Raw genomic sequence first — 17,785 nt, forward strand, 5'->3', positions numbered from 1 at the left:
ATTCTGGTCATCTTCAACACAATTTCTTTCTCAGCGCTGGGTCTTTATGGTATAGGAATATCAAAAGAAGCAATTTCCTTATATTCTAAAGGTATTTAATCGAGTTTGGACGGTTGAGGGAGTTTTCTCGTCGAGTGCAAGGTTATGCAAATCAGCTTCGGCACGAGCGACAACTATGTAAACGCACTGATTATGGAAGATTTTAATTTGTTTTTCGCGTGCAATCCAAGGAGATACCCACCGGTTTGAAAGTAGAAAACAGTTTATTGAGGTAAGAAGATTGCATTGATGTGCTTTTTTAATACAATTTATGTTGAAACTTTTGAGTTTTATTCTCTTGTATTTACCTAAATTTTAACGTGTGAATAAAGACCTCAGAGTATGGTGTCTTTTAGAAGCGCTGGCATGCTTAGAATTTTCGAAAAATTTTCCTCGTTTCGTCAGTACGCTAAATAAAGATGTCTTAGAGTTTGTGCCAAAGGATATTCCGTCAAGTACATTTTTGTGGACATAGCGCGCTTCACAAAATGGTCGAAATTTAGCCCTTCGACTACCGTTTGCGGCCCCATGTCGGCCAAAATTCAATTATGGCCTGTAGCAAAGCGAAAATAAAGAAATAGAAAACAATTTATTGCCTTTTTGTATGTATGGACCAAAGCCTTTTCACAGGCAAAAAATAAAAGGAAACTGTTTTTTGGCGCGAAGTCAAGAGGACCGCTTTAAGCCGGACTGACACTTAATATTTACATTTAGGTTAATAAAGTAACAACCTCTCACTGCCGACATTGGCATTTAAGGTCGCGGGGGATACCAACAGCATGAATAAATTCATGAAGGGAAATTTTGCTTGACCTGCATCTTTTAAAACGCTTATTTCTCAGCTGTTATGGGTGCAATTAAGCTCAAATTTTACAGAGACATAAAGAAATGATGAACGATTGTGAATGTCATCTTTTATTTGAGAGATTGCATTTAACGGCGATGTTATAGCCTCGTTAGTGCCAAATTGGGAAAAACATGATTTTGTGGCAGAGTTTGCGGAACGAGTAGGAGACAGCACACTGTGATCTTGTCAAAAACTAATCAGTCAATACCTCTAGAGTGTCATAACAGAAGCGGATTTTTTAATTTAAAGTTTGCCAGCAAGTTATGGCGGTTTGAGTGCGCAAATTCGAATTAAATGTCTTCTACCTCTTTCTAAAAGCGCTCTTTTAAAATTCCGCTTCTGTTATGACACACTACAGTATTCATAGTTTACCTATCTGTAGTGACAAGTCATGAAGTTCTGTATCCGTGCTATATTCTCTGCCACAAAATTGTCGGAAAAGTCCAAACTTTGAGATTTCCGAAGGTGTCCCGACCTAAATACGATCATTTTGCCAAGGAGAGATGTAATTATGGTAATTATATTCCACGCTTCTATCGTGAGAACAATGCGTTTTTTAAAAAGGACAAGATTGTTTATGCCGAATATTTTTGTGATTACTCTGAGTTGCAGAAATATTCAAAGTTAAATGAAAATAAGCTCAAAGACTTCCTACAATCTATATGAACGTTAACGAACAAACTGCACTGGGCCGCGAACAAAATGCTGCTAGTGTACTATCATGTCTCTGCCGCATTAAGTTTTCTACGCAGTTCGATCAGCCTTGCAGTTTCACTTTTCATGTTTTATATGAACGTATATCGCTAAGTGTTGTTTTAAATTGGTTAAAATATCAAAGAAACAGGGATTTTTTACAAATCACGCGCACGCGCCCATATTTTTGTCCAGTCATAAATATCTCGTAAAGTTGTCGATGTCAGTCGTTGTACTTCGTGCATACGCTTTACATAAATGCATAATGAGGAGCCTAAGGTGTCCCCCGCGACCTTAAAGAAGGTTGTAGTTCATGAATGTATAAGGTCTCTTTAATCTTGCAGTGGAGGTCAGTTTTGCCTGACGCAAGGATTTCAAAATGATCCCATTTGATGTTATGGCCTGTGGTTTTTATGTGATCAGCAATAGCTGATGCATGGTCGCATTTAGTGAGGGCCTTAAAGTGTTCAGTTTTTCTGTCATGCAATCGTCGTTTTGTTTTCCCAATGTAAACATCGTCACAGTCCCAGCAGCTAGCTTTGTAGATGACCTTAGATAGTTGAGAACGGTTGAGGCGGTCTTTGTACGGAAAGAAGGATTTGATGCGGCGTGTGTTCTGAAAAATGATCTTGAGGTTGACGAAAGAGTAGAAGTCGGATACACAGGATTTAAGGCGTTTAGTGATTTGGATGTTCGAAAGACCTAAGTGAGAGGTTGTTACTTTATTAACCTAAATGTAAATATTTAGTTACTGCTGAAGATCAATTGTCTCAGCCTCGGTTTCAGACCCCTTTCATAACAATATATTAATAGTTGCCAAAAATTTTAACGGTCTTACTTTTGAAAATGTATGTAGCTTAGCATACGAAACGTCAAGTTTATAAAAATGCGATTTTTCATAATGTTTATCACCGCTGTTTGTGTTTGATTTTTAATCAAGTTACGATGGCCTAAAACCAAGAGTCTATTAGAAAATCAAGCTGCATTTGTAACACACGAGTCTGTTGCCCCAAACAGATACGCGATGAAGCTCTGAAGTTGTTTTTATTTTTTTTCTTTACTAACAAAGGTCCGAAAAGTTAAAGGTCAAATGAACAGAAATTTCAAAATGCCATTTTAACCAACCAAATGCTAAAACTATCCATTATTGAGTGACATTAAGAAAAATTTTTGCTTTCCGAGCCTTAAAGCGTGAATTACAGCAAAAAATACGAAGATTTCCGAAGGCTTCACGAAAACGTTTTTGAATGACTGCGCACTGAAATGGAAGAAATGGAACGAGTTTTTGACGTCATAATTGGTGTTTTTGAAGACGACCGCAGACCGATTTCGCAGACCGCAACGACGGCAACGTCATCGACAACGTCTGGTGGAAAATTAATTTATATTTCACTTGAGAATCTCGCAACTTTTCGGACGTATTCTGCTTATTTATCGCTTTAAGAACTAGCTCCCGCTGAATATTCAAAGAGGGCGTTCAAACCCAAATAGGTCTACGGTCGTCTTCAAAAACACCAATTATGACGTCACAGGTGTTTATTTCCGACAACTTTCCGACAATAGTTCCGAGTACTCTACGATTATGAAGGCCTTTAAAAGGCATTTTTCAACTTGCAATATCTCTGCGATGCAACGTCCGATTACTTTGAAACTTCGGGATATGTTTATTTGGTTCTTAATTAACACATGGGCAAAAAATAAAAAATAAATGGAAATTTCTGTTCATTTGACCTTTAAGCGCAAACGTAAAGAAAGGGAAAACGAGAAAAAAGCTAGGCCGTCAGCGTTAACAAATACAGAATCTAGCGATTAAGGCAAACACTACAGAAATAAAGCTAAACGATAGACCATCCACTTGATGACAAATTTACAGGTTTCAGTTTTTTATCGAAAATTCTGGACGTGACCACAATTATACACTTCAGTGGCCATTCGACTTTAGAAAAGCTATCCTAGTATTTCAGCTAAATGATAGTTTGTTAAGCAAGGCTATTAGTTCCCAAAGAAACTGCGTCTGCGGGCAGTTAAAACACTAAGTCGATTACTTATTCGACTGGAAGTTGATAAAAGGTAAGTAACCGCCTTTGCGAAATTGGAAAAGCTGATATTTTGAAAGGTAGTCTTCGTCGGAGCAAATCGTCATCCCAATTTTTTTTTTAATTTTATTTGAAATTGGATGAAACCCTCTACTCATATTTCATATATTGGTCAAGATGGAAGCTGTAGCACAATTTCTCAACTAGAAACAAATTAATTCTTCTTTCTAGGAACAGAACGCGTTGAGTGGTCATCTCTCGCTCTAGAAGAGAAATTGCAAAGCATGGACAGTAAAACATCAGGAGCAATGCATAATGGCTTTATTAAAGAAATCGATTACGATAACGTTCCCGATTACAATACATCAAAATACCTTGAACCAATTTATGGAGCACTTTTAATTTTACTTCAACAAACGCCAAGCATTCCGTGTACAATTTTGCACCTTAAAACAGTTCGGCCTAATGAATAACCAACCAACCAATTCCTAATGAACAGCCAACTGATTACTGGGACCGTGGAACTTCTTCGATCATCAAGCGGGACACTGAATTCCAGCCTGTATAACCGTTGGAGTTTCCATATCCAGGACAGTTTCCAATGTTGATACCAACACGGATTTTTCCTTTGTGAATGTTGTCACAGTAGCCTTCTATTGCTCCGGGTTTGTGGGTATGATGGTTGTTGATTGCCATCCACCAAACGACCTCCACAGGCAAGGGACCACTGCACTCGACGCCATTGAAACTGATGAACCAACGCTTGCAGCAGTTGTCGCAACTCAGATAAAAGTTGCCTTGGTAAACCACACGGAGAGCGGTATCGTCTTTCTTCTTGTCGAAAACACAGTCCTGCAGAAAATGTTTTAAACCCCATTTTATTTACATGTGTTGATAATAGAAAGGCAAAAATGCCTGAATAGTAATTTTTATTCCAAATTGAGTGTAAATGTGGTAAAAAAATGATTTATTTTCGTCTTTTGCATCGAAAACATTGTATTAAACTGATAATAATTATAAAGTTCTTAGATCATTTTGTTGTAAAGAAGAAATCACTATATGATGTTTACAGAGAAACAGAATTCAAACGAATATCAAAAAAGACTAACAAAAAATATTTACTTATTTTTAAAAGTTAAAGCTTACCTTGATAAGACCAATATCACGACCATCATTTTGTTTCCACGCACACTGTTTCCAGTTTCTGGGGTTTGCGTCTGTACCATTTTGTCCTGCATTTCCTTTATCACCACGTGGTCCAGGACTGCCTGCCATGCCCATCTCACCCTTTCCCCCACGTGGGCCTGGTGGGCCTGCCGTGCCATTCTCGCCTCTAGCTCCACGTGGTCCAGGACTGCCTGTCACACCCATCTCACCCTTTCTGCCACGTGGGCCTGGTGGGCCTGATGTACCATTCTCGCCTCTGGCACCACGTGACCCAGGATTGCCTGCCACGCCCATCTCACCCTTTCCCCCACATGGGCCTGGTGGGCCTGCCGTGCCATTCTCGCCTTTGGCACCACGTGGTCCAAGACTGCCCGCCACGCCCACCTCACCTTTCGCGCCATCTCGACCGTCGCGGCCTGGTAACCCGTTTGGTCCATTCACACCATTACGCCCTTGTAGCCCGTTATGCCCATTCATGCCATTACGGCCAGGAAGGCCGGGTGGTCCTTGACACCACGTGCTTGGAATCTGTGGAATGATGAATAAAATAATGTTAGCGAGTAATACCAACTGCAAAGAGGAAATAGTTATATAACAAGACGCCAATGAGTGATCTAGCAATAAAAACATTGAATGTGTACCAATGCACAGCTTAGCAAAGTTTCCTTTTCGTTAGTTGAAATCGTCAAAATGACAACATAAATTAACGAAAGAGGAAACATTTTTATTATTATATTATTATTATTATCATTATTATTATTATTATTATTATTATTATTATTATTATTATTATTATTATACATTGTAGTAACTCACTGTCTTCTCATTGGCTAAGAGCCTACAGCTAATTCTGGGAATCCGCGCAGCCTACAGATTAGTGAATAATCTGCTAGCAGATTATTCACTAATCTGTAGGTTGCGCGCGCAATGCATGATTTCCAAGAGCAATGTGTCAGGCATCTGGCGGCGAAGGAAATTCAAGTTCGTCGATTCGCTTTTCAACCGAGAAATAATTTGATCTAAGTTTAAAAATTGCTGGACAATAAAGTCCCAGAAAACGCAAAATGACTAACAAAAATTGGGAAGGAACTATTCCACGAAATACTTTGAGCATCCAGCCGGAATTTGCACAAGTTTTGAAACAGGTAGAAATCGTTTTTCATTATTTTCTTTATCAGAAAAACAATGTATAATAAAACAATTATTAGACTCGGGATATCACAAAAACCTCATCCATTAATTGTTTATTAACAGCAAGTCAGACGGATACACCTTATATTTCTATAACTTTGTCATAGAAAAAGGAACAATGTAAACAATGAAATAAGAATTGATTAGGCATACAAACTACAATCATGGATCGTGATAATTCTCATAATTCAGCACTGCGATGTAATAACTGGTTTTGAACATTTTTCTGTTCATGGCATAATTCTGCACATGTTTGATACAAGCTATAACAGTAACATAACTAATTCCTATTTAGTTTTTTACACTTATATATGACAACGTTATTGCAATTAGGTGTATGTCAGAATGGCAAAATATGGAGACAACATCAGAAATTGTACGGCACTTGGATGATTTTTACTTAACTGCAAAGAGGTACGATTAATGTAAAGGCTAATTTCTAGGCTATGATTTTTCGGACGACTTGTCGGCCACGTCAAATCGGGGAACAAATCTGCGCATGTGAATGGTGATCTGACGAGGGCGCGACTAGTCTAATCCGACGAGTCGGCCGCTTAGGAGATGTCTATAACCGCTGCACAGGTTTTCTCAAGTTTCGCTGATTTTGTGCACAAAAAAACCTGCAGAGAAGTTCACGCAAAACCAATAGTTTATGTGTTAATTTTATTGAATAGCAATATGCTTATCTATTACCTATCATTTTATTTTCCAAAAAAAAAACTTTTAAACCACAAAAATACATGTTAACTACTTAGACCGTACATATAAAGATTCGCCTTTAAGCCTGGTTTTCACTAGCGACGCAAGCACAAGCGCAAGCAAAACAGCTCTTATTTCATAGTGAAAATGGCTTCGACGCAAGCATAAGCACAAGCGCAAGCACAAGCACAAGGATCAGAGTTTTTCCTTTTCGTGTGCTTGCGCTTGTGCTTGCGCTTGTGCTTGCGCTTGTGCTTGCGCTTGTGCTTGCGTTCGTTTGAAAACGAAACAGCGCATAAGCACAAGAAAATTGTTTACGTGTGGCCGTGTCTGGCCAATTAAAACAATTTTTCTAGCATTGGACAAAGTCGCAGAGGGCGCGGTTGATTTTGATAAACGTTTTTCGAGATTGTTCGGAGAAATGTAGACAAAAAACAAAAAGGCACAAGCCTAGTCTCGAGTAGCGAAAGAAATGGAAATGAATGCTTTCTTTAAAATATCTATAAACCCAAATGTTTCGTTTCCCTCCTTTTTTGTAGTCGCTTTCGCTTTCTTCGTCGCAAGAGTAGAGGAGACAACAACACTTGATGTCCGGGGGTTTCTGCCGCAATTTGCCGAGAGAACGAAGTCGAGAACGGAGCCTTCCTTCTTTTTTATTCCAATGTGCTTGTGCTTATGTCGACGTTCGTTTTCACTTGGAGCAAACTGCTTATGCTTGCGCCTGTGTTTGTGCTTGTGCTTGCGTCACTAGTGAAAACCAGGCTTTAAGAAACAAAAAGCATCAAAATGTGATCGGTACATGCATCCTTTATTATCGTTCCCCATGGGGGCTTTTCGAAGACAGTATGGCCTACTACAATTAAATACTAATATACTAAAATTAATAATGTCACATTCTAATTTAAATAATCACGAATTAAAAAACTCTACAATAATTTGGACATTTTTTAATTAAGAAATGACTTTTACCCGAGATAATTTACCACGCGCGTAATCTCTGCCGTAAAACGTACGAATTGAAACTATATTTTTTCTCATGTTTCATTCATTTAATCATATCTTACCTTAGCGGTAGTACAAGCATTTTTTTCTAATGATTTCTGAATAACTTTGGAAAGAGAATCTAAAGCCTGGTTTTCACTAGCGACGCAAGCACAAGCGCAAGGATAAGCGCTGTTATTTCACCGTGAAAACGGCTTCGACGCAAGCAAAAGCAACAACTCGCATTGTATTTTGATGCTTCTGCTTGTGCTTGCCGCAAGCACAAGCAGAATGGTCAAAATTTGTCCTTTTTGCTTGCGCTTGTGCTTGCGTCGCTAGTGTAAACAAGGCTTAAAAGAATCAGATATCGATTTTAAATTTCGTGATAAATTTTATTATTGACAAAATCAGCTAATGACGACGCGGTAAACCAATCACAGAGAATGACTATTAAACACAGCTCCATACATTGTTCCAGCATAAAATCCACGGATCAATGCAAATGATTCTATTAAAGGTTATAAGCTATAAAAGTCAGAAGAAAGGAAAGCAAAAAGGCAACCGATTTAACGCAGAAAACGTATTTAATGAAATTGCGATGAGATAAAACAAACTGCAATGTTAACTTAAGGACAATACCTTTAAAGATGAAACAGGTTTGTTATTTCCTTCGATGAACGGAGCAACCAAAAACCACAACAACAGAGGTACAGCGCTGGATTTTCTGAGCATGTTTCTTGGCTATGAAATTTCCAAATAGGCAATCGTTCTTGGATGTGTTTAGCTTGTCGAAGTTCCGTGACGATTGAACGTCGAGTCGCAAAAACACTTGGAAAACTAACAATAAAGAGTTTGTTTGTTCCACTTATGGCAAATAGCATATTTTTCTATAAAGCTCAAATAACCTGTCAAATATCAAAAAAATATTTGTTTTCGACATAAAAGCACCAAGGAAAAGACAAATGGATTTTTGACAGAACTGTCTACTTGAGGAATAACGAAACAGAGTAGATATGTTAACTTGATCAGTTTAACTAACGTTTGGATGTTTTGGAAGACCACAACTTCAGAAAATACTTGTCATTGAAAATTCCTTTTACTTAAAATAAGTGTCACCCAAAGAGAACGACGTAAACACCACAAGAGTTAAACAAAAGAGCTATCCAATGGACACCAACCTAATACCAATTAAGTTAAACAAACACCAATTAGCTGAACAGCGGCTGCGTTAGCATTCGTCGCGCACCTGTAGACGTTCGCACACAGACGTCCGTTTTATTTTGGGATCAATGGCTAACTGTAAAATTTTTGAGATAGAAAATCTGATTCGGATAGTAAGCCGTCAAATTTAAATTGCATAAAAAATATCTCAATGTACTGTCGTGCCCAAAGGTTCTTTTTTAACAATGATTATAGGATTCAAGCTCGTATCTTCATGGTACGTGTATCAAATAATGACTGATATCGTGACTGAACTCAAAGAAGTTGTTTCAGCTGACTAGTTCCCCAAACATGCAATTTTCTATTAACGGAGCAGATTATCTTAGGTGGTGAAAAACGTGCAGTTCTGGAGCAATACTCAAATATCAAAGTTAGACCTAGCTTTTCATCATTTCTTCACACTTCCTAAGTCCGTTGTTTTTTTACTCACGAAAGTTCGGATAGTAACCCTACTTTAAACCCTCAGTCTGTAGTAGCTTAGATGTGATCGACAACTCATTATATATATATATATATATATCTATTCGAATAATATGGCGTAGAGATACTGCCATTTTGAATTACTGCTATAAAAGGGAAAATCTAAATAATAAGCCGTTTAATTAAGAGCGCACAAAAATATCTTCATGCCGAAATGGATGATCTTTCGTACAAATTTTCTATATAATTATATAATTTAAGCTGGTATCTTTATTTTATCTGTACCAAATAATTAATCATATCCTTCATTGAACTCAAAGAAGTTATTTCAGCGACTCAGTTCCCAAGTCTTCTTCAGGCTGATGTGGAAAACTTGAAGTTACATATAAAACAACTTGTGTGAAAATAACTTTTTTCCTGAGTTTGCTTTATTTATGTAAATCTTTTTTTCAATTTAACTTGAATTTTCATAACACCTCCTCAGTGTCTTTTTCGTTGATCACGAACTTTAAATTTTGTTTATTTCCCAAACTTTCAACCTTCGATAGAAACTAGGATGAGATTGACACAAATACTGTCCGTTCATCTGCTGCAACGTTGAAAATCTATTATTTTAAAAAAGGTATTCAAGCTAAAAGCACTGGATTTAGCGAATATAACCAAAATTTATTCTCAACGTTCTATCGTTAGTGAAACGTGTTTGACAAAACTTTGACGTTTACATGGCAAGACGTTTTTAGCAGTTTAATTTTTTTTTTGTTTAAATCAAAAACATAAAATCACTGTAGGGGGTCATTACTAAATTGCTTGATTGCTCCTTATATTTCTACGGTGAACAGTTTATTACAAGGAATTAATCGAAAGTTCTACATTCCATGTGCTTTGTTTTACTTAGTGGACGAAGTAAATGAGGGTCTCTATAGGGTTAGCCGTTAGCCATAAACAGCCAAAAGTTCAGCCGTAAGGCGTAAAAATTGAAAAAATTTAACCGTTAGCCGTAAAGAATGTTAACTGTTAAAAATTCCAGTCACTAAAATAAAGGTCTCAACTTCTCTTTTAAAGACTTTTTTCCTTGCCTTTCATGTGTTTTGATACCTAGAAAGGCTGATAATCTGATTTAAGAAAACCGGAAGTGTTGAAAGTGTCTGCCAAAATTGTCATGACAAGAGTTCAGATGACCGACGTTTTGACAGGTCTGACACTTGCTCTGTATCTCTATATCTTCTGTTCGATGGTCCTATGACCTTAACTATGTGGAAATCAATTTTTAACTTTTTAAAACAATTGAAATTATTTTTTAACGCTTCTGTTAACCGTAACGGAAAACAAAATTAGCCGTTAGCCGTAAATGTCACAACCCATTGAGACCCTCGTAAATCATTTCACTTAAGAAGTTCAAAATGGCAACATACTGGTTCGCGGTTGCATCACTTGATCCCCCCGAAGCGCGCCGAATGCCATTCCTACAATCTGCGCAATAACAAGAAAGTTTCACTAATTACATGCCGCACTAAAAGGTTCAGAAAGTCAATTTTCCCGGCCATGGCGCACACGAGTATATAATTAGTTTCATATAAATAATGTACGATGTAAATAGCTTAATTAATTTCATTTCCCAGTCCCTCAATATTTTGCAATATTGTAAATTTCAGACATTTTTGTAAATTTCATTGTATTTCGCAATTTAGGCGCTATTATGAGTTTTAATAAACCATTATTATTTATTTATTGTTTATTTTTTTAAAAGAAGAGAAGATTACCTCTTTGATCAAAACGTCGCCTAATGAATAATCGCGCAAATTGCCTCGTTTTAATGGCATCAACAATTATTTTGATTAATTTGTAGATTATGCTGTGTTAATTTGGTGGCTATAGCATTGGCGATTTTCAAATAACAAGGAAGGGGACTTCTTAAGCATGTAATTTTTGAAAAAAATTCAACATGTAATTCATCAGTCTGAAAGTGAATTTTCCTTTAATCGTAAGATAGCCTTTGGAAGTAGCTAATAATAACAGTATTTTGCTATATAATTGTATCAGTCTATCTTGTTTTTAATTCCAAAACAATTTAGTTCACGAAAAACGAAAAAAAAAAAATGTGTGTGCGTACTTTATTCCCGTGAAATAAATTTAACAAACAACGCAGTGCAATAATGATTGCATATAGGAACAAAATTCCGTGCAGAATAAAAGTTGTTTGTTTCGCCATTACGCGATTGAGGTTTTTCGTAATTTTATAACAAGGCCCTTACTTATATTTGATATTTGTCAAGATGGTGGCCATGGTACAATTCCAACTGAATTATTTCCCTCCTTCTAGAGAGCAGATGTATTGAGTGATCGCCTCGTATCAAGAGGAGGAAAAGAAAAAGAAATCAGACTTCAGTAGCAAAATTGATTTATTCACGGATATCATTTACTTTGTGTTTTTGATTACAACCTTTTAACCCTTCACTTAACAAATGCCAAGCATTCCGCATTTCACGTTATCAGCCGCTCATCATACTGACGTCAGCGTTGCACTATAATAATTAACTGATACTGGGACCGGGACCGATAATCAAGCGGGACACTGACATCCAGCCTGTATTACCGTTGGAGTTTCCATATCCAGGACAGTTTCCAATGTTATACCAACACGGATTTTGCCCTTGTGAATGTTGTCACAGTAACCTTCTATTGCTCCTGGTCTAAGGTTGTCTTCGTCTGCATTTCTGATCCATATGGCTGCGTCAATGGGTAGTGGACCGCTGCACTCGGCGCCATTGAAGGTAATGAACCATCGCTTACAGCAGCTGCCACAGCTACCCAAGTAGATGTTACCTTGATAAACCACACGGAGAAAAGTATCATCTTTCTTTAAAATGCAATCCTACCGAAAATTTAACTCCATTTTTTTTTGCTACATGCAGGGGCAAACATGTTTGAGTACAAATGTGGTTCTTTAACCGTTTTGGCTGTTGCATTAAAAATATTGAATGATGATGTGTTTTCAGTTCATCTCGATACAAAAATGTAGTATTACCCTTAATATATTTACAATAAAATGACACAAGTGATATTATGAGACAGGCCAACACGACTCCCGCTGTGCTGAATTAGCCCGATCGTCGGAGGATTTAGTAACACTCTCTAGAGCCATAATGATCTTGTGCATGTTTGCTAGTTTGTGGATTTGTTAGGTTTATTGGCCCTTGTTTGTGCTCTGGCAGCTATTACCTCCATTGTTTTTATCTGTCTGTTGCGTTACTGCACCAGCAAATAAATCATGGCAGTTTGATCACTGATTTGTAGTCTCTAGGATGCTGCAACGATGTCTCTGGGCAAAAGCTCTATCTAAGCAAACACGAGATATCGAGATTCCGGTGACGAGATTATCTTTGATCGCAAAAAAATCTATCAGCTACAGTCAAACGCACGCCGTGAAAAACGAAATGAAGTCCTTCTTCATTATGTGAGCACCGCCTCGCACGGCTAAGAAAGAACCACTTTAGCATCAGAAGTGACCTTTTACGGTCAAAAATGCGAAAAATAGCCTTCCAAACAAACACACTTGCACGGACGAAACTACATTTACACAATTGGTCCATTTACGTGAGCCAAAAAACCAGAATTTTCGATCCGCAGACAAGTACAAAACGGCAAATCGATTGATTTCAAATCATCGATGAGAATTTCACATAGAAGAATGATGAGGTCCACTGAAGGACGAAACTCGAGTCTGCTAAGATAGAGCTTTTGCCAAGAGACATCGTTGCAGCACTAGAGACTACAAATGAGTGATCAAACTGCCATAGATATTTGTGGATGCAAGTAACGCAACAGAAGATAAAAAACAATGGAGGTAAAATGTTTAGCTGCCAGAGCACAAACAAGGGCCAATAAACCTAACAAATATGCCAAGAGCTAGCAACACAATGGCACAAAGATCATCATTGAAATGGCTTAGAGAGTGTTACTAAAATCCTCCGTTCAGATCGAAGGCTAATTCAGCAACCAGCGGGAGTCGTGTTAGGCCTGTCTCATTTTATTTATCTTGTTTCCTTAAAATTAAATTAAACCTTACCTTGATAAGACCAATGTCACGACTGTCCTCACCCCCACGCACACTGTTTCCAGTTTCTGTGGTCAGCGTCTGTACCATTTTGTCCTGCGTCTCCTTTAACACCACGAGGTCCAGGACGTCCGCCATGCCTATCTCACCTTTGGCACCAGGAGGACCGTAAGGGCCTGGTATTCCGTTATGTCCTATACCATTACGGCGGAAGGCCAGGTGGTCCTTGCAGATACGTGTTAGGAATCTGTGGAATGATTAATAAAATAAGGTTAGCAAGTAATACCAACATGTAATGATAAAATAGTAATATAACAAGACGCTAATGAGTGATCTAGGAAAAAAACAACAACTTTGAATGTGTACCAAGTTGTGTCTGGTTGAAATCATCAAAACTATATCAAAACGGTGGTGGAAAGAAGGTAAGCAAATGATATGAAACAGCAATGAGATAATAGTAATATATTGAGACTCCGCTGAGGGATCAAGAAAAAATCTTTAATGTGTACCAATACTCAGCTTGGCAGGGTTTTCTTTTCGCTTGTGTAAATCTTTAAAATTTTATCTTAAAATGACGGTGGTACATGGAAGCATTTTTCTTATCGGCACGTCTGAGGGTTACACCTTATATACCAATAACACAGTCATAGAAAAAAAGGAATAATGAAAAACGGTAAAATAATTAATAAAGCATAGAAACTACCTTCTTTATTTGTGATTATTCTCAAAGCAGGCACACTACAGTACAAAATATGAAAAAAAAAAACAGAAATTGGACGGTATTCGGCGGAATTGTACTTAACTGCAAAGAAATAAGACCAAGGTAAAGCTAATTTATAGGCGATGATTTGTCGGACGGTTTGTCGGCCACACCAAATCGGGAAGCAAACCAGTTTGTGTGAATGTTGATCTAACGAGGGCGTGACTCCAATCCGACAAGTCGCTTCCTTATTAAATATCTATGAGCGCTGCACAGACTTTCGCGTGTCACGCCTCATTATATGAACGAAAACGCAACCTGAAAAGGAATTGACGCAAGACAAATAATGCGTATCTGCAATGCTTTTCCCTCAAGTTTGCTTCAAGTTCTTATGCTCCAACTGCGGTGGGCAAGAAAATTCATTTTTGTGATTGACACCCAGGTCTTCAATCGTCCTTTCGCGCAATCGAACGTAGTGCTGCCAAATCGGGTATCGGGCAAGGAGCAGGGTCTATCAGTTCATTAGAAAACAGGTTATTGATTAATCACAGCGTACGTATAGTAGATTCTCAGTTATTTTTATAAAAGTGGATAAAGCAAACTGGGACGGAAGCCATTTTTTGTTGTTTACCGATATATCAAGCCATACCTTTAAAGAAGAAACAGTGTTGTTATTTCCATGAATTTGATGAATGAGAGGAGCAACCAACAACCAAAGCAACAGAGATAAATCGCTGGATTTTCTGAACATGTTTGTTTCTTCAGTTTTCACCCAAGTACGCAAACGTTCTTCGATGATGTTAGTTTGTCGACGTTCTGTGACCGTTCAACCCAGAGTCAAAGAGAATATGGAATTCAGAGTTTGCTTGCTCCGCTTATGGAAAATAGAAGAGAGCTTTGTTATTTGAATAACCTGTCAAATATCAACAAGTAGTTGACTTTCTATACAAAGACATTAAGAGAACGTAAGATGGATGTTGACAGAACTGTCTGATGTAGGTAAAACGAGTCAGTTCATTTGTTAACTGGATGGTTTTACTAAAGTACATAGCTTATAAGAACACATCTTGGAAAATACTTATCGTTAATATTTCCTTGTATTTATAATAAATGTTACTAAAAGAGAACGTTGTAAACGCCAAAGGGGTCGAACAAGAAAGTTATCCTCAGGACACCAACCTAAAGTACCAATTAAGTTAAACAAACACCAATTAGCTGAACACCGGCTGCGTTTACATTCGTCGCGCACCTGTAATATTTAAATATTACACGCCTTTTTAATATTGGGATACAATTACTAATGTTGAAATTTTCGTGATGAAAAAGCAAAAACTGATAGCAAACCGTCAAATGCAGACTGCAGAAAAGTTACTTAATGCTCGGTCGTACCTATAGGTTCTTCTTTCATAGTTATTATAGAAGGGCCGGTGAGGGTAAAAGGCGGAATGAGTTTGCGGAATGGCATGTGGCATGAGTTGCGGAATGGCATAATTATGCGGAATGTAATTTACGCGGAATGATTCATCGACATAAATTATACTAAAAAGTGCGCCAATTTTAAAAGAGAAGCCGCCTTGTTAAATACTGCTGGCTCAAACAATCAAGTACTGAGCAGTATGGACGAGGAAACTTCCACAGAACATCGTTGTAAAGATTATTCACCGCAAATCACCGATTACGCGAAGTTGCTTTGCCGGCGCCGAGTTTCGATCGCTATATTCTTTAAAGAAAACCTCTAGCCAAGGATATTCGTTCTAAAGCTACGTACTTCAGGCAAGAACACAACTGTCAAGTTCAATCCATTTGAAGAGAAGTTTTTAAACAGACAACGCATTTAAATATAAAATGAAAGCAAGTGACGTGTTGTTAGTCGCCCGCGAAATAATGTGTGACCGTGTCACTGCCTTGTTCCAGGAATCGTTTCTTTTTAAATCAAAACTTGCTAGGGGTGGGAAAAAGCTAGTGGTTTCATTGAAGACAACTACTTTTGGTATTTTCTAGCTTTTATTACAGCGATGAAAAGATCGTGACACGGCTTCTCCGCTGGTGCGACACTATTTACACCGCGTACCGCAGTGGATTTTATCGATGTGCGTTTCGTGATTTTGCCGTAAAATAAAATGTATTTTAGCGAATGATTTTCTTTCCTAAGAGAAAGCCAAGTATTCACAACAAGTAGGCAGTGATAATTACTCGCCGGATTCCTTATCTGCCTTATCGGTAAACCTGCAATGCGAGCTAGATTTGAAATACGATAGCTTGTTTTTACCGTGCAGTGACTATAGTCACTATATGAAAGTTTCGCTCTACTCGATCGGCGGTCGGTTGCCGCTTTTTTAAGTTAATGTTCAAGTCTTCCACTGAGTTTATATATTCTTCATAATGGGAGGCGAAAAGCTAGTCTCCTTCGCAGCCCGGCACTCGAGCCGAACCGGGAGCGTTGCGTGATTTCAGCCCGGAGCGGCTGCGAAGGAGACTAACGAAAAGCAGGGCTAGTAGACTTCTAATGAAACAAATATGCCGTAGTGTTCGTAATCTCTCTGCTTTGTACCCTCTACTTACTGAGGCGAGATGATATCCGCCAAAACTGGACTTTCTGTCTCGATGTTTTGTTTAACTTATACAGTATTAATAACCGCTACATGAATTTAATACAAAGATGTATCCGAGGCATTTTTTGGTTTGTAGTATAAAGATCTACGGTCGGATGCTTTTCCGTCGCTGTTTTTATCTTTTGACTAAAAGCGATAAACCGTCCACAGAATGGGAAATCCTTAGCATTGGGGAAACACTGGCCGCCGAAATATTTTTCGTAGAATCCGTGAAGAACGCTATCTTCAATCGATTGTCATCATTAAGCCCGCAGTATTTAATAAGGCGTCTGCTCTTTAAAAATTGGCGCGCTCTTCAGTAAAATTTATGTCAATGAGTCATCCCGCGTAAATTACATTCCGCATAATTATGCCATTCCGCAAGTCATGCCACATGCCATTCCGCAAACTCATTCCGCCTTTTACCCTCACCGAATCGTATCTTCTTGGTACGTGTATCAAATAATGAATGATATCGTGACTGAACTTAAAGAAGTTGCTTTAGCTGCCTAGCTCCCCAAACATGCATTTTGTTTTTCAACGAGCAGTTTTCCTTAGGGGTGGAACCTTAAACTTAGCTTTCAATCATTTTCTTCACTTTGTTTTTTACTCACGAAAGTTAAATTACTGATTTTTCTCTAATTTTCAACTCTTTTTCTATGGGAACTTAGATGAGATCAACATAAATGATATTTTGATTAACATAAACCACCTTTTAGAAATGGAAAACAGAATCCAAATTGTAATATCTTAATTTTCGATCGCACTTATATGCTCTTTCCTATATAAATTTAAATATAGAATTAAAGTTCGTATCTTCGCAGTGCGAGTGTCAAATAATTAATGATATCCTTGATTGCAACCCAAAGAAGTTATTTCAGCTGACAAGCAGTTTTGTTTTTGAGCGAACAGTTTACTTTAGGTTGTGAAACAAAACTTGCAGTACTAGTTGATTGGACATAGATGTCCTCAATTTTCTTGACATCTCCTTAGCCCTTTGTTCTCCGATCACGAACGTTTATTTCAGTATATTTCCCTACCTTTAACCCTCTTTCGATAAGGACTGAGATGACATCGACAACAATAATTTTCTGGTCACTTGCTCCAGCTTTGAAGATGTGTTACTCACTAAATTTAGTGACCATC

The 17,785-nt window shown here is 37.9% G+C and overlaps 3 protein-coding genes across 3 annotated transcripts in view; all 3 read right to left on the bottom strand.

Annotated features, from left to right (window-relative positions):
- Positions 1–17,785, bottom strand: part of LOC144654804 (collagen triple helix repeat-containing protein 1-like) — a 74,825-nt gene that overhangs the window by 34,029 nt on the left and 23,011 nt on the right. The gene's annotated exons all lie outside the window — the stretch shown is intronic.
- Positions 1–17,785, bottom strand: part of LOC144654865 (collagen triple helix repeat-containing protein 1-like) — a 112,605-nt gene that overhangs the window by 23,928 nt on the left and 70,892 nt on the right. The gene's annotated exons all lie outside the window — the stretch shown is intronic.
- On the bottom strand, positions 3,851–8,429 carry LOC144636436 (uncharacterized). Its single transcript, XM_078495651.1, has 3 exons — positions 8,293–8,429; positions 4,762–5,310; positions 3,851–4,467 (listed from the first exon to the last, which is right to left on the bottom strand). Exons 1-3 carry the CDS (start codon positions 8,383–8,385, stop codon positions 4,123–4,125), a joined length of 987 nt encoding a protein of 328 aa, XP_078351777.1. The 5' UTR covers positions 8,386–8,429; the 3' UTR covers positions 3,851–4,122.

The sequence above is a fragment of the Oculina patagonica genome, chromosome 1 (genome assembly GCF_052425735.1).
Source record: "Oculina patagonica isolate OP01 chromosome 1, crgOcupat, whole genome shotgun sequence".
Lineage (NCBI taxonomy): Eukaryota > Metazoa > Cnidaria > Anthozoa > Scleractinia > Oculinidae > Oculina > Oculina patagonica.